This window comes from Sapajus apella, unplaced genomic scaffold (assembly GCF_009761245.1).
Source record: "Sapajus apella isolate SASKATOON/1434 unplaced genomic scaffold, GSC_monkey_1.0 scaffold5, whole genome shotgun sequence".
NCBI classification, from domain to species: Eukaryota; Metazoa; Chordata; class Mammalia; order Primates; family Cebidae; genus Sapajus; species Sapajus apella.
Window position 1 is genome coordinate 41,877,591 of NW_022436945.1, and position 24,723 is coordinate 41,902,313.

The 24,723-nt window shown below is 37.1% G+C and overlaps 1 protein-coding gene across 1 annotated transcript; it reads left to right on the plus strand.

Annotated features, from left to right (window-relative positions):
- Positions 1-6,702: 6,702 nt before the first annotated feature.
- On the plus strand, positions 6,703-24,515 carry EXOC1L (exocyst complex component 1 like). Its single transcript, XM_032272483.1, has 3 exons — positions 6,703-7,132; positions 18,456-18,586; positions 24,112-24,515. Exons 1-3 carry the CDS (start codon positions 7,012-7,014, stop codon positions 24,376-24,378), a joined length of 519 nt encoding a protein of 172 aa, XP_032128374.1. The 5' UTR covers positions 6,703-7,011; the 3' UTR covers positions 24,379-24,515.
- The last annotated feature ends 208 nt before the right edge of the window (positions 24,516-24,723 follow it).

The window sequence follows — 24,723 nt, forward strand, 5'->3', positions numbered from 1 at the left end:
CTTGTATGAAAAGACAATCTTCCTGAAAATGTATTCGTGTATATATTTTGTCAGAAGAATGTGGTTTTTTTAAATGGGGTATTTTTAGGATTTCTTTTATTTTTCTCATTTAAAGGAAACTGCCTCTGTAAAACCAATGTTTTAAAATCACACCAGAACATTATGAGCAAGAGATGTACTCCAGCTCTGGCTGAGTCAGAGAAATCCATAATGAGGACTCTGGCACTGACTATGAACCTCTGAGGCCTTCCTACTGTGATACATTCTGCAATATTAGTGTTAAACTGATGTCTGAGGTATCAGGCATCTCAGCAAGTCCTCATCATTGAATGTTACAATGCCAGGGAAGAGTAGTCACAAAAAGAAGCAACTACATTTCTTTTCCTTTCAGAGATAGGGCTGGTTCTTTATCAATGCTTACAATAGAGTTGTGGGATTATAAATATCCATAACCAAATGGAAACAAGAGAAAACACCTCACAAGTATATCCACTTGAAGCCCACCCTAAATCATCATAGCATGCATAAACAGGCACACACATATACACACACTCACATGCATCTACACACACTCAAAAAATGTTCCTAAACTACAGTCACCAAAGAAGTATGAGATTAATTAAAAATTATATGATACAACAATAGAATTTTTGTGTGTAATAGAAGATTAAATATTTGGATAACAACACTGTCCTGATTGTTACAAATAAATTTAAGCAATGCAATATAGAAATGGCATTTTCCAATTTGGTAATAAAAGACTACACATTGGGTACAATACAGTGTACACTGCTTGAGTGATGGGTGCAGCAAAATCTCAGAAATCATCACCAAAGAACTTATTAATGTAACCAAACACCACCTGATCCCCAAAAACCTACTGAAATAAAATAATAATAATATTAATTTTTTGAAAAACCCTGTTTCCTCATAGGTAAAATGTGAACAATATCTACCTCTTAGCTTTGTTGGAAGATTAAATGGAGCAATGTATATTTCGAAGGCCAACAGACAGAGCCTGGGCATTGATTAGTGCTGGTAAATAGTATTTCCCCTCCTGTCCTGTAGGTCACTCAAGGACTTAGTGATGTGAGGCGATACATAACTGCTTAAGCCAAAAAAGCTTTGGAACGTGGGTCTAAAAGAAGACGTGGAAGTTGGGCTCAGCCTCTGTTTGCATAGTGCTTTCTACTATCTCCTCATGCACCTGCAGAGCAACCCTGAGAAGAACTTTAGTTCAGCAAACTCCCAACAAGGCCCATTCGGTAATTCCAGAAGACCAATTAACTACCTTAGCTATGAACTCTGTACAGACCTATCATTCCAATAATTTGTGAATGTGCAAAGGGGATTCATATTATCATTTGCTCATATGATGATCCTACTACTTATGTACCGGTAGGGGACTTCCAGTTCTCTTAAGCAAATAAATAATTCTACGGTTGCAAAAAATGTGAAAACTTTAAAGATTAAGTTGCAAAGTGATTAATGCAAGATTCCAAAACTGAAAATTAAAAGAAAGACCATTCTTTCTCTCTGAAATCAAAATTAATAAGGATAAAACAGATGTGGACTGTTTTTAGACCTAAAAATTATAGTTGACTCCTTTAATTGTGGATATTTTAAAACCATCTTCAGTTTCTCAATTAACACAAAGTTTAATCTATAGATCTTATATGCAAGGAGGTCTTTCCTTCTGAGTAACTAGCCTTCTTCTATACCATCAGAACTACATACATATAAACGGAGGCCTCCCCAACTATGTTTCATCACTTAATTAGATGGTGAACTAGCTGAGCCTCACTACTGCAACAATAGGTATTTAAAAGTCCTTCCAGGCTAGGCGCGATGGTTCATGCCCGTAATCCCAGCACTTTGGGAGGCCAAGGCAGGTGGGTCACAAGTTCAGGAGTTCAAGACCAGCCTGGCCAAGATGGTGAATTCCCGTCTCTACTAAAAACACAAAAAAATTAGCCAGGCACATGTAATCCCAGCTATTAGAGAGGCTAAGGCAGGAGAATTATTTGAACTTAGGAGGTGGAGGTTGCAGTGACCCAAGATGGCACCACTCTACTCCAGCCTATATGACAGAGCGAGACTCCATCTTGGGGGGAAAAGGGTTATTTCTTGTAGGAAATACACTTGGGAGATGTTGGGGTTCTTAAAATGAATCTTTCCAGAAGCATGCCATTTTGCCACAGTTTCCTCTTTATCCTCACTGACAATTCTATGGCATTTCAGAAAATAAATTTATGGAATAGAATAATCTTTAGCGATGAGGAAAAAATATTTTAATAGCTCTATTAAATAGCTTACTGAACATTTTTTGGATATATTTGTTACTTTCCAATAACCTCTTCTTTTGATGTTAGTTTTCAAAGATCTGATATTGTATTCCTCTTAATTAACAAAGAAATCAATGTCTCTAAAAATTGTTCTTATTTTCATTTTTGGTGATTGTATTTTGTACCCCTTTTAAGGTTGAATCCTTTGAATTATTTAACTTAGGTAATGTTTTGATAGACTGTAGAAATATTTAGAACCTTAAGAAAGATATTTATTAGAATTTTAACATGACTTTTTTGCTTATCCCTTTGACTCTTACGGTTTGGGTCTGTGTCTCCAGCAAATCTCATGTAAAATTGTAATCCCCATGTTTGAAGGTGGGGCCTCGTGGGAGGTGATTGGATCATGGGGCTGGTTTCTAATGATTTAGCACTATCTCCCTAGTGCTGTCTCATGATAGAGTTCTCGCGAGCTCTGATTGTCTAAAAGCGTGTGGCACCTCTCCCCATTGCTCTCTCTCTCTTTCTCACCGACATGTAAGATGTGCCTTGCTTCCCCTTTGCCTTTCGCCATAATTGTAAGTTTCCTGAGGCCTCCCCAGCCATGCAGAACTGTGACTCAGTTAAACCTCTTTTATTTGTCAATTACCCTTTCTCAGATAGTTCTTTATAGAAGTGTGAAAATGAACTAGTACGACTGTCAAACAAATCAATATAAGAAAATTCAAACCAATGGCATATAGTTTCTGAACCCACTAACTTGATAGCACACATTTCATTCTGGAGCTACAAAGTCACTATGTCAGTTTCAGAACGCTGATTTCAACATTACTTAAGACAATATTGGAATACATAGACATTCGTTTCTTAAGAACTTAAAGAGAAAGTTGCAGTAGTTTCTCCAGAAGTGCCTCTGAGACTGTCACAACTAAAGACCATTCCCCCTCCATCTGTAAGGATATAGCACTGGGAAATCAGCTATGCAAAGAATTTCTAAAAAGTCATTACAAGACGTTTTAATTTACTTATTTGTTCTTTAGTAAATATTTACAAATAAATTAATAAATGAATGCAAGAATGCCCATTATATGTAAGACACTACAGCCCACATATCTTGGATATATAGTAAGAGAAAAAGCATGGTTCCCGCCCTCATGAAACTTGTAGTCTAGCTGGTAACAAAACATGATACAAAGAATCATGAAAATAATTAATTACAATTTCAATAACAATATTGTTAATAAGTTGCTGGGTAATATGATTTTTTTCTCCATATGAAGATGAAAACATCTAGAAAATACTTTTTTAAGTATAAAATCTGAAAAATAATTTCTCCTCAAAAACCTGTCTCTTATGATGGGAGGCCATTTACTCATTCCCTAGGCGGAGGTAGAAAGTAGTTGTGTCATCTTGACTCCACTTTCCATCTTTCACATTCACTTGTGTGCCGCTGCTTACTGATTCTATTATCAGATGTATTGTATATTCATCCTCCTTTCTCCATTTCCATATCCAAACCATAGTACTAGTTGATGTGGTTTGGATTTCTGTTCCCATCCAAATCTCCTGTTGAATTGAAGTCCCTAATGAAGGAGGAGGGACCAGGTGGGAAGTGATTGGATCATAAGGGCAGATTTCAACCTTGCTCTTCTCATGACAGTGAATTCTTATGAGATCTGGTTGTTTAAAAATGTGTTATATGGTCAGGTGTGGTGGCTCAAGCCTTAATCCCAGCACTTCGGGAGGCCGAGGCAGGCGGATCACAAGGTCAAGAGATCGAGACCATCCTGGCCAACATGGTGAAACCCCATCTCTACTAAAAATACAAAAAAAAAAAATAGCCGGGCATGGTGGCACATGCCTGTAATCCCAGCTACCTGGGAGGCTGAGGCAGAATTGCTTGAATCCAGGAGGCGGAGGTTGCAACGAGCCGAGATCGCGCCACTGCACTCCAGCCTGGCGCCTGGCAACAAAGCGAGACTCTGTCTCAAAACAAAAAACAACAACAACAAAAAAAACGTGTTATACTTCTTCCTTCTCTCTCTCCTGCTCCAGCAATGTAAAAGACTGTGGCTCTCTCCTCTTTACCTTCTGCTATGATTGTAAGTTTCCTGAGGCCTCCCCAGCCATGCTTCCTGTACAGCCCGTGTAACTGTGAGTTGATTAAACCTCTTTTCTTTATAAATTATCCAGTCTCAGGTATTTCTTTATAGCAAGGTGAGAATAAACTAACACACTACTCCTCTGGTCATCTTGCTCAAATTGTTTTCATAGATTCACAGAATCACAGACAAAATAGGAGGATATTAAAGGTAGGAAAAGATCCTAGAGAGCATTCTTCAGATAAGGAAACCAAGGCTCAGGAAGGCAAATGTCTCACCCAGGACTCCACAATTCATCCTAGCTACAGGCATGCCATAGTTTTTCTTTAGAGTAGACATGCATGGTAGACATTGTCGGTTGTCTGCTCATAGTCACTCCCATCCCTTTCTTCTTTGTAAGAAAATCCCACCTCCCATGATAGCAGCCAAAAAGAACAAATACCATTATGCATCACTTAACGATGGGCTACAACTGCCCACACTCTTCAGTATGGTACATGCTGCACCACCCTGTATGCAGTCTGTTGTTGACTGAAATCTTGTTATGCAGCATATGACTATACTTGCTTTCCTAGGGATGGCCATATGATCCATTTATGGCCACTGAGATGTAAACAAAAGTCTCCTTGATGGTTTTTGAAAAAGATTTTGCTTCCTCATCAAAAGAAACAAAAAAGAGCCACCTCTTCTACTTTCTGTCTTTGGATCTGAACTACACTGCCTCAGGACAAAAAAGGCAACATCTGAGGAGGGTAGATCAGAAGAATGGAAACATTTGGGATTCTTATCTATGAACGCTGAGCTAACTCTTGGGACTGCTACCTGCAGACCTTCTATTACATGAGATTATTTATATCTTTATGTCATATATTCTGTTACTTGCAGCTGAGTGCACCCTGGATGTACTATTGCTTCATTTCTTCATTTTCTATCTACCACATTGAGCTCCATAGAGCAAGGAATTGGCCTATTTTTTCATTGCCATATCCCCAGTTCTTAGAACAGAGCCTGGTACATAGTCAAGTCTTAATAAATGTCTGTTGAATGAATAAATGAATGAATGAATGTTAATAACCTTAACCGGCTCTCTACTTCTGTAGAATAAAGTCTAAAGGCTTAGACAGTATTTAAGGCCCTTCATGATCCGGCCCCAATGTATCTTTCCAGCCTAATCTTTTGCCTTCACATACCCTACAAGTCAGGAAGGCTGGGTTATTTCCTGTCCTCCCAAATATCCTGCCTTAGTCCATTGTGCAGCTATTAAAAAGTACCACAGACTGGGTCCTTTATAAGAACCAGAAATGTACTTCTTACAGTTCTCCAGGCTGGCAAGTCCAAGATCAAGTCACTGACAGGTTCAGCTATCTGGTGAGGGCTGCCTTCTCCAAAGGGGAGGAATGTTGTGTCTTTACACAGCAGAAGGCAGAAGCACAAGCCAGCCAAACCAGTGTAAAGCCTCTTTTATGAGGGGCCTTAGTCCCATTCAGGATGCAGGAGCCCTCATGGCCTACTCACTTCTTAAGGACTGCACCTTTCAATACTATCACATCGACAACACATGAGTTTTGGAGAGGAGCGGTTCAAGCCAGAGCACAGCCCTCATGCTTTTTTGATGCAGGACTTTGGCTCCCTGGACTGGCACATGCTCCTTCTTTTACACCTCTCTATTTTTCTCTCATTCTTCAAGCTCCAGATCTTCTCTCAGAGCACTTTCTCCAACACCTTCCAGGTATAAATGCCTTTTCTATTCTGCATTTCCTTCCCCTTTGTGCCTTTATCACTTTTACACATTTATGATAACTGTTTGGTGTACTCATCTCTATTCAATTACAAGTTCCTTGAGGCCGAGAAATTCACCCTCCCTAAGAGAAATATAATGCTTTACCCTAGTGAGGTGGCTAATACATTTTTGTGAGTGGAGGCATAAATCATATTAAAGTGGGTCCACTTAAAATTTCCATTTAAAAAATAATTTAGACCCAGGAATTGGTGCAAACTGTCATGGAGGCAAAGATCTGAATGTATTAAAGAAGGGGAGGAAGGGGGAGGGAAAGAGACTTGTTGGAAGTGTTAGGAGCAAGCACAGATGCCTTTTCTCTTGCCGATGAGAGCGAAGTTCTTAATGGAAGAGGATCCCAATCAATACAGCCAGACAGCTGATTTGTATAATGGCATCAAGCTGAAATCGTGGTCTTTGCATAGTGTTGTGAAAGGGGAAAAGACTACCAAGACTGGAATAGCCAGGGCACTCCACAAGTAGACCTGTGAGTATCAGTCGGTGGTCATAAATATGTTTCCCCACCAGCAAGCCACAGAAGAGCTCCAGAGAGCAGCCTGCTTGAGGCTGGACGCGGAAGACTGACGGTGGGGCTAGTGAGGCTGCTGTATTTTGGCTGCCGCCGCGGCTGCTGCCACTGGGCAGATACCGCAGTGAGGGGTCTGACCGCGCTGAGTGCGCTCGGGAACCTGGGCTCTGGCTAGGAATGAGAAGTTAAGAGAGGGAGGGCAGGGAGGTGGGCAGGACTCACCAAGGAGCTGCAAACCCAAACGAGAAATCTAGGGAGCAAAAGGAGAGGAAAGAGTGAGCTTGAGCCAAGACATCAGGCCAAGTGGAACTGGAGGAAATGTCATCATTGGTAAAGGAGGACTTGGAGAAGAAACTGTTTAAGCCACTCTCGCAGAATCTGTACGAGTTTATTGAAATAGAGTTCTCCGTCCAGGACAGGTATTACCTCTGTGTGTCAGGTAATCTGTTCTTTCTGTTATCATTTCAAAAAGCAAGTCACCCAAAGATGCTCGGATGATAGAGGGAATTTTTGTGTATTTATTATCTTATACAGTACATGTACCTTCTGATTAGAACTTAACTATGCCACGTTTAAGCATTTGGATACTACAGAATTTTTTTAAAGTGTTAAAAATGAAAGAATAAAACATTGTATTAGAATACTTTGGTTAATTGTGGAGAAATGAAACTGATATGTACTTCTCCTGATTTGATTATTTTGTCTCCAAATGTTTGTTTATTTGCATGGCATGCAATTTTATTGTGTAAGAGCTCATTTTTTAAAAATCCAACAGAGAACTCTTAGTATATTTTTAAATACATTGGAGAATTGAGTTATACAGCACCATTTGCAACCAGTCTGGACAATTGTCATTCTTCCTTTTCATCCTAGGAAAAAAACAAAGCCTTAGATTTTCTTCTGAGGGCTTTAGACTTCCTGGTGGTTTATTTGAAGAGAGAAATTATATTTTAAAACTTCTTTCTCTTGTAGGAAGTGTGTCTACAAAAACAATACCTTAATGGTAGAATCTAGTTCATGAAAATGGAACTTTAAGGATAAGAGGATGTCTTCCAAACTGTTTAACTAAAAGATTTTTCCTTCCTGTTTCTAAAATTCATGAAAATTGTCCAAAGCTAGAAATAGACTTTTGCACTTAATTATGATTTGCCTAACCTGTGATTTCTGTGTTGAATTTAGACCGGAATGCTCATACCGTTACTGAACATAATATACAGTACTCCCATTTCTTGGTCCATGCTTTTTAATACTTTTCAGGGGCTTAGGAGAAAAGAACTTGGAAACTTTATGTTCATTGTGGACTTACCTATCTACAGCACACAGCTATTTTCAGAAAACAACTTCTTATAATTCCCTTTCTGATAATTGACTTAAAAGGCCTTTTCAAAGGTGTCAAGAGGGAGTGTTGTAAGGGAAGTAGAATGTCTTTAAAGAAAGTGCCAAGAATTTTTAAAACTTCTGTCATTTCTAACAAATATAGTAATATTTGCCCAATAATAACATTAGTAATATTTCTGTGACAATTTATCTGGCATATTTTGCTATATAACTACAAAGTATAGAGGTTATTCTAGCGACATAAAAAAATTAATTGGCTCAGGAAAAGGAAAGAAATTAAATATCGAAAAAGGTCAATTAAAAATAATTTAAGTAAGAAACTGTATTGTATCCTAGCCATAAAATCACTGTATCTTAAAATATTTTTACTTAATATACTAGAGAAGATGCTAATTCTAACATTAAAATGTAATAATTTTGTGCTTATTGTAATTTCCACTTTATAAAGCTGATTTCCCATTGTGTAACGTTAGCATACACGTATTTTTTTAAAAAACATGAAAAATTAAATAATCACAATAATTTATATATCTAATTTAACAAATATATCTTAGTTTCTCCCTCCAAATTATGTAATTAACTAAACTTGTTCTATCTGACATAAAAATGTCTCCTAGATTTAAATGTTTGGAAGTAATTTAATAATTCTGTCATGTAAGAAGCAAGGAAAAAACAAGATCTCAGAAATGAGGAAGAGAAGACAATATTGTGCTATTCTAGATACAAGTCAACTTTATAAGCTATATTGGTTCACTAACTTTTCGTGACTCTCTTCTGTATCACATCTATCAATTCCAGAGCACTTTCTCCAAATGTAACACTTTTTATGGCAATTAAAAATTCATTTTGCTGGAACAGTAATTTAAAATAAGTCAGTGTGTTGCTTGAATAGTCCTGTCTTTGACCATGCTTGACTCAGAAAATTTCCATTGGAATGAATCAAACAGATCACATAATTGTTGAGCTACGAAACTCTATACTTTGAGTGATGGCCACCCTCAGGGAGTAGGGTCACATTATGATTTCCTCTTTATACCCTACAATCTAGCAGTTCTGAATTTGTGAGAATTGCGAGTCCAGCATAGTCGAATTCCATCATGTATTTTTTCAATTAATGAAAATATGTTTAAATATGATTAAGCTTTCTATTTATCTGACGAGTCTCTCTTTTGCATGGGCCTCGCAGCCAAAGGATTGTGACTTACTGTTAAATCTTGATGTTTACCTGGTTGATGTCAAAATAGATGTCAAAAACCCAATTTCCCTTTCTGATTTGCTAGGATGTACATGGCAGATTTCATAGGACCTCAGCCCACTCCCACCTTAGGGTTCTCATGGTCATTTCTCCCTGGAACTAGATTCTCCTTCCTAGAACATTATCACTGAAAGTTAAAACCAGCATCTTTTTCTGAAGGAGGGAGATCTGTTATGTGATGGCACTAGAAAGGAATAAGTCACATGTGCAATGATGAGAGTGCGCATGAATTAAAGAAATTCTGAAGGACCTGACATAGCATATTAAAGCATTAGCCAAAACCGGATGGAAAGTAACAGGGCATGGTGTAACAGACTTTCACACACTTGGAATCAGGCAAACTTGGTGTGAAACCCAGTGCTGCTTTGCCACCCACTAGCTATGAAATTTGGGGCAAGATAATTAGCCTCTCTGGCCTCAGTGGTCACATCTCTGAAACAGAAATAAAAACATTTATGTCTGCCCACAGTGCTCCCTTGTTAAATTCTTACTAGGATAAAACCGAATGTGATACATTATATTCTAAATAAATAAAATTAAATTAAGGTTATAATTTTAAGATATACAGAAAAAATAATTTACTATTAAAAACATGCTAAAAATATGTGTATATATGTATATACTATAAATACATAGTTATAGTAAAAACAAAATAGTAAACATGTGTATATATTTAATATAAAATGGAGAATTTGTATATTGTATATTATGTTAATTTAAAATTGTATGTAGATTCAGATGTTGATTATTTTTCAGTATTCCTATACCTCTAGAAAAACATCTTCCATTCATAGATATTAATCTGAAAATAAATGGCATTTGCTAGAATTATAAAAATAATATGGATAAATTGTCTACACATATTGTTTTTTTAAGCCAGACCAGAATCTCTGTGAACCAAAGAATCTAATAATTTTGTCAAATCATTTACAGTAAGAATGTTAACAATAAGATTGTTAATTAAGAATAAGTAAATGAGAAAAGGAGGTTGCTAAAAACAATTTTAAAGACTTCATTTGGGACCACTGCTGCTACATTGTGAATTCCCAATATCTTAACAACAGAGAGCACAAACTAAATAATTTCTTTCTTTAAGTCATCATTTCAGGAGATAATAGTATTGTATGGAAGAGATTAGTTTAATTTTTCAGCTGTAAATTGAGAACAAATTATCCTAATACATAGTGTTTTGTAAGAATTAAACACGTACTAATGCTTTAAAAATTTTTGTATAACTAAAGACGTTATTAGCAGTAGTAGAATAGCAATTATGCGGGCCAAAATATATTCAACCAGCTATGCATATGTTCTGAACATAAATCCAAACATAGTCTATGTGTATATTCTTTTTTGTTTTTCTAGTTGCAGGTTTACTCAAGGCTTTTCTTTTGAGGTGGATTCTTGCTCTATCACCCAGGCTGCAGTGCAGTGGTACGATCTCGGCTCACTGCAATCTCCATCTCCTGGGTTCAAGCGATTCTCCTGTCAAGGCCGTTTTGATACATAATAATTTAACATCATCCCTTTCATGACCTATAATACTTCCTTTAAGAAATATGAATAGATTTGGTTCTGCAACAATACAGAAATCTTGTGCTCAAAAAGAGAACACACTTGAAGAAATTCTAATTTGACGGTGTTTATTATCCTCTATGTTAAAAAGTTATGACAAGAAGAAATATAGAATTGATTTCCAAGAGTTACATTTTATTAAAAAATAAAATACATATATCATAAAATTCACAAAACAGTTACAATCAGAATTGTCAAATGTGGAAGAGACCTTGAATATTAACGTAGATTTTATACTTTAAAATTATTTATCTTTATCTTCTAAAGATAGAAAACAAACACTATTATTTTTGTTCAAGACTGTCTCTGGAGTGCAGTGGCCCGATCTTGGCTCACTGCAATCTCAACCTCCAGAGCTCAGGTGATTCTCCCACCTCAGCCTCCTAAGTAACTGGGACTACAGTCATGCACCACTATACCTGGCTAATTTTTTAGTCTTTTTTGTAGAGACGAGGTCTCATTATATTGCCCAGGCTGGTCTCGAACTTCTGGCCTCAAGCTATCCTGCCTCGGCTTCCCAAAGTTCTAGGATTACAGGCATGAGCCACCTCACCCAGCCCTTTGGAGGAATTTAAATAAAATATTCTGACTCTCCAAATCAGGATAATTGTAGGTGAAGGTTACAGTATGGAAATGATGACACTCCCATTTGAGTCCTCTGGTTATCTTGCATTTATTGTGACTTAGTGTTTAGTTCTAAAAGAACCAGTAGCTTGGATTTTAGAGTTGGGATATTATCATTTTCTCTAAAATCAACAGCCCGCATCACCATCATCAGTTAGTAACTCATGAGACAGATTTTCCCAGTGGCTAATCTATTACCTGGGAGATCTAAATGTGGAAATCAAGATAATCTGCCAATTCCAAACTCTAAGCCATTTGTATCATTTGTAGAGTGAATAGGAACTTTATTTCAGAGCTTTGAAGGGGGAAAATATTTAACATTTTTCATTATTAGCATGGCATTATTGATGCTGCAAAAAAAGGGACAGTTGTAAGGCATGCCTGCTGAGTGCCAGGCACAAATCCATTACTATCATTTATATGCTTTATGCTTTATTCCTTTTAATCTTCAGAACAACCTTATGTGATAGATAAAATTCCTGTTTTACAGATGAGGAAATCATAGGTCACAAGAAGCTAAGTACCTAGTCCGAGGTCCACAGTTTGTAAATCTAATTCTAAAACCCAAGTTTTTTTCCCCACTTCACCACATTACTTCTAACCAGTAAGAGTAGATGCTTTTCTTAACACACCTGCCAGGCACTATGGCAAGTCCTTCACATATTTTATCTTATTTGCTATGTCTATGCATGATAAAATTGAAGCAAGCAGTAGCTAAATAACTTGCCCAAGATAATCAGTGATAAGTGGCTAAAGGAGGCTTTAAATCCAAGTCCACTTGTGCCAAATTATTATGCTGTATTACTTTTTGTAGGGACACTGGGAAATGTTGAATTGGAGCTCATAAAACCAAACCTTGCATAAGCCTCATTGGATGTCCCTTTTTTTCTTGGTGCTTCTATTCCCACAAAACCAGTTTCCTTCTTTCCATTCTATCTCCTATTCTGTCAAAACATCAGCAACTCATGTCCTTACTTGGTCACAGCCAAGCATTTTCACTTTAAAGATACTCAGTGTAGCCCAAAATTTGATTTTTAAAAATATTTCTAGAGAAAAATATTATTTGAAAATTACTGTTTCAGCAGAGCATGGTGGCTCACACTTTTAATCCCAGCACTTTGGGAGGCCGAGGCAAGCGGATCACCTGAGGTCAAGAGTTTGAGACCAGCCTGGCCAACGTGGGGAAACCCTATCTCTACTAAAAATACAAAAATTATAGTGGCTCAGGCCTGTAATCCCAGCACTTTGGGAGGCTGAGGTGGGTGGATCACCAGAGGTCAGGAGTTCGAAACCACCCTGACCAACAAAATGAAACCCTGTTTCTATTAAAAAAAAAAAAAAAAAAAAGCAGAGTGTCATGGTGGCCGCCTGTAATCCCAGCTACTCAGGAGGCTGAGCCAGGAGAATCACCTGAACCCAGGAGGTGGAGGTTGCAGTAAGCCAAGATCGTGCCATTGCACTCCAGCCTAGGGGACAAGAGTGAAACTCCATCTCAAAAAAAAAAAAAAAAAATTACTCTTTTGTTGAAAGCCATGACAGTCTTCTCAGTGACCCAAGATAGCACCATATATGTTGAAACATTTCACTGATGCTGTTTTTCTTCAATATCTCATAGTGATTTCTCTCTACTATTTAACTTAAATGATGAAAACAATTGTATAACACTAGGATGTAAAATAAGAGTTATTTATTTAACGCATTCTGTGCAACTTACTTGTGAGCTGTTTTCTTTTATTCTGCCAAATTATATTGGATCAATTGGGCAATGTTCTTTCCATTTAGCCTCATGAATAATAGTGACGATATCACCATGGTAACAGAGGCATTTATTAATGACAAAGTTTATTTTAAAATTAAAAGTGAAAATAAATGATTGGCATGAAGTTAAAATTATAATTCTGAAAATGCTGACTAAAATATTAAAACTAGAGCAGGTTAACTCTGAAATTTCCTGAGTCTGTAGATATTATTCACTGAATCATAATTCGATAATGGAAACTCTGATGTTACTGAAAACTACTCTCTAACGTTTTGATTATATAAAGACATTTCTGTTTTAAGACAAGGTGATAGGTTTCCACTTTGCCACTGCATTAATGTGAATACGGCCATTTAATTTTAGCTGGCAGCAAAGCTCAAGCTTGGAAATTAGGGACTGGGTTGACTCCAGGCTGAGTAGACTTCTTTGGCTTGTGGCTAAAGACAATTCTTGGAGCCTCCTTAGCTACAAAGGAAGCTGTTTTGTCAAAAGATTAACTTTTAAAGAATGCTCTTTTATTTTCTTTGTTTGCTGTTAATGGGACAGCGACCATTTCACCTTCTTCACATCTCTTCTCTTTTTCCCCACCTCCAACCCATCCATTGTGGAAGATCCCAAAAGAAGTTTCTGAAACTTGAAAGCTCAGCCTGTCCATTCACTTTAAATCCTTCAGTGCCAACTTCTCTCTCTTACACAGAGAAAAGCATGGCTTTCAGAATAACCTTTGATCTTCTCAGCCTGGTATTTTAGACCCCTCAGGAACTGGTCTTACCTAACTTGTTCCCTGCCATCTGTCCACCCTCACACTTCATTCCAGCAATACCAGTTGTTTTTAATGACTTAAAAGTGTCAAGTATTTCATGCCTTTGTGTGAATGCTTTTCTAGAACTACCTTTACTGCATCTTCATTCTGCTAACCTCTACTGCCCTTCACAATTTAGGTTACCTCTCTCAGGAAGCTCTCCTGGACCCCAATTCAATGAAGACATCCCTCCTCTACATTCCTCACTTACTTTGTCTATTTCTTATTCGCAGAACTGTGAGCACAGGTTTTCTTTCTGAAGACCCGATTCCCTACAACCTTAGCGACAGCAGGAATGATGCCTTATGAGAATTAATGTTTTCAATTCCTAACACAGTGCTTGGTATAAATATTTATTAATCTAATGAGATAAATAAGTGGCCTACAAATGGTCACAACATGATTATCATAATATATAGGTGAAGCAGTGGAATTTGTTCCGTGAAAATTACATTTTCACAGAGCATCCAGTTCTTTCTCCAAACCTCCTCAACCCCATTCTCTCCCACCCGCTAAGCAGCATGTGAGACAGCTGGCTGGAGCAAGAACATAGACCTTTGGTTCTGAGGTAGAGCTCCTTTCTGGGCATACAACTCCCTCCCGGTGAAGGAAAATGTCTCCAAGATCTTGTCCTTAGTAAGCATGACAGATTCAAGTGCGCCTTCACTTCACCACCCCTGCCTAACAGCTTCACTTTTAATCCTTTCATCTTCCCAAGACTAGTATCTGCACCAGTGGAGATGGAACCTCTTTAGTGCTAGAGAAGGATAGATGGGCAGAAGCCCACCAACTTTGGCACAATGTCAGAGAGATCACAGACTCTAAACTAGCTCATTGAGCCCAAGGTAAGATCTTCTGCTTGAGATCCTCTCCAGACGGTGTGCCTTAGTCACTCCCTCTACCTCCAAACTGTGTAATCCCTCCTCTTTCAAACTCCTGGAATATGTGATCTCAATCATAGCCTTTAGTCTTCCTTCCTATTACGTTTGTAAATCCTACCTAACCTTGCGGCTGGCAAACAATGTGCACTCAAAGTGTTAGCGTATGAAGGAGTCCTCTGCAGGCTGTCTTCGGCCCTCACCATTCTAGAGACACTGCCCTCTTGGAGGAAATTCATGATCTTCTTCCAAGTCAGATTCAGTGCCAGAGCTGCACTCTACCTTACGTAGCAAAGGGACTTCATAGGATTGTCTCCAAACCTTTAAACTTCACCATCCTCTTGATTCCCATAGCATTACGCAGCTGGTCCTGTCTCTCAGACCCCTTCTCAGACCTCTTTCCTGGCATCTACTTTTCTTCTCACTTTCTCTCACCTCTTTCCTCTGCAATTTTCTCTACAAATTTGGCTTGGGGCCCGGCATGGTGACTCTCACCTGTAATTCCAACACTTTGAGAGGCCAAGACAGGATCACAGCTTGAGGCCACTATCACTATCACTGACCAATACAGTGAGACCCTGTCTCTACAAAAAAGATTAAAAAATTAGCTAGGCATTGTGGTGCATTCCTATAGTCCCAGCTACTGAGGAGGCTGGAGTGGAAGTATGCTTGATCCCAGGAGGTTGAGGCTGCAGTGAGCTGTGATCATGCCACCATACTCCAGCTTAGGTAACAGAGTGAGACCCTTTCTCAAAACGAAAAACATAAGAAAACAAAAAACCTGGTTTTGGAAACCTTTCTACACAAAAGACCCAAGTCTATATCTCCATTCCTAAACTATAAACTTCCATCTCATTCTGTTTTGAGATAGTTTGTGGATACTTCATCTGTGTGTCAAAAACAAAACTCATTTTTGCACCCAACCAACTGATTCTCTTTACTTTCCTGTTTGGGTTTGTATCCAGTGTTTGGTTTTCATCCAATGTTATGTCCATCCAGTGTTATCAATGCCTCGTTTAAAATCTTACTTGAATTTTCCACTTCTATATCTATTACCCACATCCCATGCCCAGGTTACCACAACAGCCTCTTAAAATAAACAAAACATTTTACCAGTTACTGTAAACCAGGCACCATCCTAAGTTCTTTATTTTGTCTACCTTAGTTTTTACACCCTATGAATTTGTATCATTCTGATGTCTATTTTGCAGCATAAGAAAACTGATGTTTAATCTCTTTAGAGATTAAATCATTTGCTCAGACCACACTGTTAAGAGGTGGTGTCATGATTTAACCCCAGAATGTCTAGTACCAGAACTCACTAAGCTGCCCTGCATTTTCCAGGGTCCTCCAGATACTTTCATTTCTTCTCCCATGTATCTTATACATCACTGCTGCCACAAAAATTCTCCTTTAATAGGGCACCATTTTATTAGTCTTTTGCTACAGAAGGAGGGAGACTTAACGAACAGGTATTGCTATATGAGCTTTCACTGAACACCTGACACAGTGCCTTCTTCTGAGATTTGTCAGACTGCTCCGACTTCCTTCTTCAAGGACTAAGCTCCATCATCAACTCTCAGCTCAGCTGGCTGCCTTGATTTCAGTATCACTGGCACCTTCATGCGATGGATACTCCCTTTGCTAGACCCAATTCTAGAGCCCTTACTGTAATATCCAGGTCAGCCTCATATCACTCCATCCAGAAAAGAGGATTCAGACACAGGTCCAAAGTGGTTTCTGTGACATTTCAAATCCAGAGTCTTTCAAAACATTTTCACAACCTTCTGCACCTAGTGAATCCTATTGCCCACAAACCTTAACACCAACCAACCCATGCAGTCCGCTTTCTTTTATTCTACCTGGTGATGTTAACTTCTATTGCTGATGCATTGCCACATGCTGTGCTTCACCTAGAAATGTCTGCAGTATGACTCCTGCCTTTTCAAAATGTAATGCCCCAACTCAAATTCTATTTCATTTTTAATTCCTTCCTTAACTACTCCAATCCTTTCCCTTCTCAGAACTCCTATTGAACATGTAGTTTGCTCCACATTACTTATCTTTCGCTATGATTATACTGTGATATATTGTTTCATGTCTACAGAGCTAGGAGAGCATGTCAAAGTGATGCTTTTCAGAACGAAGAGAGTCTTCCCCCCACCAAGAAAAAATTCCAGAGCCACTCAGAATACAGAACCAGCTTCCAACTCTCTAAGTGACATTATTCATCTTGAAGGAAAATCTGAGGCATTCGATCCCCACCTGCTACCTCTTTATAATATGCTATTGTATACGACATGTTTGTTAGTCTTGTCTCCCCAATGAAATCATAAATTTTTAGAGGGCATGGCTGGGTGCAGTGGCTCATGCCTGTAATTCCAGCACTTTGGGAGGCCAAGGCGGGCAGATCACCTGAGGTCAAGAATTCAAGACCAGCCTAGCCAACATGATGAAACTAAAAATACAAAAAATTAGCTGGGCATGGTGGCACATGCCTGTAGTCCCAGCTACTCAGGAGGCTGAGGCAGGAGAATTGCTTGAACCCAGGAGGTGGAGGTTGCAGTGAGCTGAGATGGCACCATTGCACTTTAGCCTGGGCAACAAGAGCAAAACTCTATCTCAAAAAAAAATTTTTTTTTTTAATGAGCAGCGAGTGACCATGTCTTTTACTAGTATCCCCTGTGGCATCTATTATGGTTCTATCATGCAAGTAGCAAATACTCAGTAAATACTCCTTTATTATAGTAACTCATTGATAATTTTCAACTTAAGAGTACTATGCTCAAATATTAATTCTTCTGATGTGTGTATATGAGACCAAAAACAAATGATTTGAAGACAAAAACAGCATTTCCCTGATTTTGTTCACACAAAAGAAGCAAAAATTTTCCCATATCTTTCGAAGTATAGTACTAAAACCTTTTGTGCAAGTGGCACATTTTGAATACTAGAATTTGAGAGACACACTTGAGAGGATTACAATCTCAAGCAGGTTAACAATAGCTGTGATTCTACCTTGTAAGTCTCAGAGTGAGTTTAAAGGCAAGTAAGTGTCCACAGTTACTGCAGTATTTGCTCAGTCACTCACTCTTCAACACTGTGTTGCTGTAAAGCAGTATTGTTCACTTCCATGACCTCACTTTCTTATATTGCCATAAATTAAAATTCCAACCTGTTCTGATAAACACTTGGCACTGACTGTATGCTAAAGCTAAGCCTCTTATTTCCTGCCCCAAGATGAACCCTATTCTCTACCACAATGCTCTGAGCGCAAAGCACATAGCTCAATGTTCTAACAGACATTACTGTGGCAGCATGTAACCACAATTGTAGCAAAAATAAAGGTAATACATTGAGCAAATTTGGGGGCATACTGTGAAGATTCGGATACATCAGGGCTCACAACTGAGGTACAATGTGGGTTCAAGGTCATTTTATCAAAAGGGGATACATAAACACCAAAAAGTATGACTTGAATAATTTATTAGTGTCTAAGAATTTATGTAAACTAAGTATTTTTCTGTCCTACAGTGACCAAAAAGGAAGAAGTAAAAATAATCATGGTGAAACACTACAGAATAGGTTTAGATGAAAAATATGAAGTAACAAAAAAGTGGTCTTTGAACGATCTGCAGATGATTGATGGAAAAGAAGCAGATACTGTAAGTGTTACATTTTATTAGGAGAGGCGGAATCAATATGCTGGAGATCTTTATGTTCAATGTCCTACTTCATATACTCTTGGCATGTACTAAGTGTTAAGATGACAGTATATTGTTCTTAAGTGGTATGGTTTAATCTACTGGGATGATGTACCTTTTTTTTGGTTCTGTTTTTATGAGTGTCAAGTGGAATTTTGTCATTAAATTTAAAAGCATCTTTCCCAAGGGCCTCTTAACAGGTTAAACACAATCTACAAGTCAGTCCTGAAACTTTATATGCCATTTTTCCAAATATATGATGCTTCTACAACCACTTTCTCCCCACCACAATTTCCTTTATAAAATTAGGGGATTTCTTCCCTCATCTTCAAATTTTACCATCAGCAAGCCCACTTGATCCTCTAGGATAGAAATCCTATAATCTTGGAGTTGAAAGGGGAGAAAGGGTAGATACTACAATCTCCCCATGTGACCCCTGACAAGTGATTTTCTCAGTCTGTTCTTGAACTCTGCTGTTGATGGACAGCCCTTCCCCCTTCGACTTTCTACATCCACAATGCTTAAGTACTGACTCCTGAAGCTTCAAATGCCCAATTACCTTTCACTGTTACCCAGATTTCCCATTGAGTCCTATTGACTCTCCATCTTTATACACTCATTATGGCATGGATGGAAATGTGTTATAACTATAATCCTACAAACTGCAATTGTTGGATTACTCTGTATTTCCACTAGATGAAAAGCTCCTTAAAAATTAGGAGCATGGTTTTCATCCTTTACCATAGCCTGATAGATGATAAGCACTCGGTAAGTCTTTGTAGTCTTATTGTTGAATGAATTAGAACTTTAAGTTCATTTTTTCATAATCTTAATAAATGCCATATTCTTTGTTTGACCTATTGTTCTGACTTTTAAAATCTTCTAATATCTTTATTTTTTGATATCACTATAGTATGATTCAGATTTAATGAGCACAACACTTAGGACTTCATCCAAGTCAATAGTAAAATTGATGAGGCAGGCAGGGGGGATCATTAATAGTTACCATTACTACTGCTCGTAGTACTGTTACTTGCTATCATCCAGTATTCTGTAAACTGTCACGAGGTGCCAGGAATCAAGCTAACCTCCTTTCATATATATTTTTACATAATCATCATAAAACCTCATGAATTTGATTCTATTATTCCATTTTACAAATGAAGAAAATGAGACTTAAAGAGATTGACTTGCCCAAGGTGATATAGCTATTAAGTGGTAGAGCTAGACTTTACCCAGAAATCTATTATTTTGCCTCCTTAGCATTGGTTGTTGAAAACCTCTACAAATTCATATAGTAATTTATTCCTTCATTAATTTATTGAGAATTTATTGTATACCAGGCCCTGCTAGGCTCTGAGGATAGAGAATTAGCCAAAAGCACTTAATTCTGCCTTATTTACTCGTCTAATCTGAATATCTAAAAGTTGTCATTTACTGAAATCAACATACATTATCTGCTATTACCTTGACTTATCACCTTAAAATACTTTTCTTAAAATTTGGTGTGTTTGACATGATTTCTTGGCAAAAGAATGAAACTGAAAATGAAAAAGAAATTTCATTGCTATTTCCTAAATATTCACGTAACAATTTTCTGGCAATATGTTCTACCTAAATGTTTGATACTTAGAAAATGCTTAAATATATTATTATATATTCATATGACAGAATATTATACAGCCATTATAAAATATGTTTCCAAAAGAATATCTCAGAACACAATTGTTCAGCCACTTAACAAGTTTGCTAAAAATCAGCTGAATATAAAACTTTTCTAAGATATTATGTCAATTTTGCACAGTCTATCATGTTATTGAAATATGAATCAATGTTTTTACAAAAAATACATATATATGTGTGTGTGTATATACATGTATATGTACAAAAATATAAGTATATTTATGTGTATATACATGAATATGTACAACAAACCAGTACTTTAATAAGTTATCTCCGTGATAAGATTACATATTTTTCAATTATTATTTTCTCCTTTATATTTTTCTATACTTGCCAAATTTTTATAATACTGCATTTAATTTGATCAGAAGTGCATGTCAAGCTCACTAATCTGTAGCTTCAGGAACTGTCCCCCCTCAATTAACTATCCCCACCAATCTTTGGCCCATTGTTCTTGTCCTTTTTCTCCAGCTCAACTATTACCAATGTTATTGGTTTTTACAAGTTTGCTCAATGCCCAGGAATGTATTTACCAGGACTGTCAATTTAGACTCAGTTCAAAGCAACTAACCATGCTCTATATTTTCCTCACTTTTCCTGGCCTTTAATTCCATCCCAACATTGTTGATTCTTCCCTCTCCAATTTAAAGATTTTTATCTTTCATAGTGAACAGGATATAAAAGAAAAGTTGGGTATTTCTGGTTTTCTCATCACTTTAGGATCTAAACTATGAAAATTTACAGAAGAAAAACTATAATATCCAAAGAGTAATTCTTTGCAAGATTTATTTTCTATGGATGAAGTAAAAATATCCTGACTGTTCTGGGAATTTCTACTTCTCTTTTTTGGAATCAAATCCTTGGGAGTCAGCATTTATTACATTTTTCTCAATAGCAATGATACGGTATTAAAGAGAGCAATTTTGAGCCAAAAAGTTGTCAACTTAAAAATGAAATGGAATTGAAATTGAGGTCAATTTATAAAACAGAAATCAAAATGACTGGGGATTTGGAGACTGACTGATGCAGCAGGAGACAGGGTGATGTAGCAAAAATTGGGCTTGTGCTGACTGAGGTCCTGGGTTTCGTCCTGGATCTGCCAATAACTAAATGTGCGACCTGAACTTCACATCTCTGGAAACTACTGTGTTATCCCAGCTAAAAACAGGAGATTGCTTTTAGTTCTAGTATTCTATCAAAAGAGAGAGAGACAGAGACTGGCGGACTTGTGCACTATGTGCATGTATACTCAGGCTTCCATTATTAGGCTACAGGAAAATATTACTCTTCTGCAAGTATTTCAAAGTCATGAGGGGTATTTTTCTACCTGATGAGGAGCAAACGTTTGCAAGAGAAAACTCCCTAAGGAGCATGACTGGTATCTGGTGATACAATGGATGTGATTTCCTTTTATGGAGATTCTTGGCAGAATTTTCTTTCGAGCTGTAGTTATGAGCACCAGAAAAAAAAATTGTGACTGTGACTATAAAAGTGCTGCACTTAAAATCACACACCACCTTTATATATTCTTTTTTTAAAGCATGATTATGGTTTTTCAATTTTTATTTTATTTATTTATTTATTTATTTTAATAGGTTTTCGAGAAACAGGTGATGTCTGGTTACATGAATAAGTCTTTTAGTGGTGATTTCTGAGATTTTGATGCACCCATCACCCAAGCAGTGTAATTGTACCCCATGTGTAGTCTTTTATCCCTCATTGCCCGCCTACCCTTTCCCTGAGTCCCCAGAGTCCATTGTGTCATTCTCATGCTTTTGCATCCTCATAACTTGGCTCCCATTTATAAGTGAGAGCATATGATGTTTGGTTTTCTATTCCTGAGTTACTTCTCTTAGAATAGTGGTCTCCAATTCTATCCAGGTTGCTGTAAATGACATTATTTCATTCCTTTTTATGGCTGAATAGTATTCCATGATATGTATGTATACCATTATTTTTTATTGACTCATTGATTGATGGGCATTTGGGCTGGTTCCATATTTTTACAATTGCAAATTGTGCCGCTATAAACATGCATGTGTAAGTATCTTTTTTATATAATGATTTCTTTCCTTCTAGGTAGAAACCTAGGAGTGGGATTGCTGGATCAAATGGTAGTTCTACTTTTAGTTCTTTAAGGATTCTCCACATTCCATAGTGGCTGTACTAGTTTACATTCCCACCAGCAGTGTGAAAGAGTTCCCTTTTTATCACATCCACGCCAACATCTACTATTTTTTGATTTTTTGATTACACCATTCTTGCAGGAGTAAGGTGGTACTGCATTGTGGTTTGATTTGCATTTCTCTGATCATTAGTGATATTGAGCATTTTTCATGTTTGTTGGCCATTTGTATACCTTCTTTTGAGAATTGCGTATTCATGTCCTTAGCCCACTTTTTGATGGGATTTTTTTTTTCTTGCTGATTTGTTTAAGTTCCTTGTTGATTCTGGATATTAGTCCTTTGTTGGATGTATACATTGCAAAGATTTTCTCCTACTCTGTGGGTTGTCTGTTTACTCTGCTGATTATTTCTTTTGCTGTGCAGGAGTAAAAGCATGATTATGTTTTGTTTTTAACTTTTTCAAATGGTAGTATCACAATCTTTAGGAACTATCATTTATTAAGCTCCACATTCGTTTATATGATTATTCTCATGTAATTTTCACAGCAGCACTATCTAAAACAAGGAGAAAAATAAGAGTCAGATCAGATAAGCACTTTGCATGTGGTTACATCAGAGAATCAAAATGATTGTCTAACTTTAAAACACATGCTCTATTTCCTACCTTCTGCAAGAATTTTCCTATTTAAAAAATAAATTGCAAATATAGAAGTTGCTTGTATATGATGTTACATACAACGTGCTGATGAATTATTAATACTCCTGTTTGGTTTAGTCCATCTCTGCCTATTTGTTATTTAGGGCAACGTTTGCCTCCACTTCTCCTTTCTTAGGACTACTTCGGGTCAGTTCAACACACATTTGTTGAGAAATTAGTAGTCACCATGCGTAAATACTAAGAACATGATGATAAATAGTGCAAAATCTCTGCCCTAAAAGAGAGTAAGGAGTTAGGCAGATAATAAATGTAAAAGCATTTTGTAAATTTCATAAATGCCAGGCATCGTTGTTACTGCTATTAACATTAGCAATTGTTATTTTAATATGTAGGACCTAGATCAGATTTGGTTTTCATTTTTCTTGAAACATTTCCACTAGAGATAGAGCAAGAGCCTAGAGGGAGTCCTTAGTAATTTGTTAGTATCAGTCAAATGATTTGATAGTCCTTACTAGTACCTTCAAAAGTAATTCTTTGCTATAAACTTCAAAGACAGCAAATTGGTGAACTGTAGCATGCCAATGGCTAGCTATTGTGTATTTCTTCCTTCTACCTTCAAAATAGCAAAAGGAACCAACCTCCTACTAAAAAGGGAGATAAACCTTTTCTGTTTTCCAGAAGTCTGTGAGTTTATTTTCTGCTTTATTTGTTTATTCCCTACTTATCCTCTTCAATTCATTACATTGGAAAGACTTACTAATGGCACAGTCTGAGGCACATTTAATTTGTATAATTGAAAAAAACAGAGGTGCTTCAAAAATAACCTTTCTTGTTGTTGATTTTTACAAGCAATTACTCTGAAGCAGGTAGCTTTGGAAAGCCCATTTGTGGATTTTAGAAATATGTTTGATACTGATACTTTGCAATCAATAAACATATCCAAGAGAGTATGAGAGAATCCAGGAGACCTAGCTACTTTCTTGGCTACAAACTAAATCATGTCTCTTGTTCTCTTCCAGGACAATCCATTTTTTGATCTGCATTTCAAGAAAGTGTACCGTTTGGAAGCATATAGCTGTGCTTCTAAATATGCCTTTGCTCGAACTGTAAATAAGCTGAATCATGCATATCTTAAGAAGGACTTACAGATCGTGAACTTTGATTCTACATACATTAATGATGATTCCATTTGGTCCTCCAACAATAAGGATTGTTTGGTCCTTATGAGAATATGCTTTTATGCTTTCAATCTTGTGTGCTTGTCCCTATGTCCCTTGCCACTCTGAAGCTGTGTACCACGTTCCTATAGCAATGACCTATGAAAATGGTTTCCCAAGTAAATATGATTGTCATAATTCTGTTTTTCCTTCATCAGTGATTATTGTAATTTGTATAAAGATAAAGTAATGCTTTGTGAATTGCAGTGAAATGTGTTTTGATGTAATCATTCAACATTCAAGATTCTTGCCAATGTGATCCTTGGTAACTTTGGGAGGAGCTGGGTGGTTTTGACGAATGAGTATTCTCCTAAAGAGTGTCAAGAAAAACCATAAAAAAACTAACTATGTGGAAAAACACCTGTGTTCATGGATAAGAAGACTTAATGTCATCAAGATGTCATACTACCAAAA

Bases quoted from the DNA above. Each gene is read 5' to 3' on its own strand.
- EXOC1L (XM_032272483.1), top strand. From the start codon at position 7,012: ATGTCATCATTGGTAAAGGAGGACTTGGAGAAGAAACTGTTTAAGCCA. The intron at 7,133-18,455 runs GTAATCTGTTCT...TCTGTCCTACAG, and splicing joins GTATTACCTCTGTGTGTCAG to TGACCAAAAAGGAAGAAGTA. The intron at 18,587-24,111 runs GTAAGTGTTACA...GTTCTCTTCCAG, and splicing joins ATGGAAAAGAAGCAGATACT to GACAATCCATTTTTTGATCT.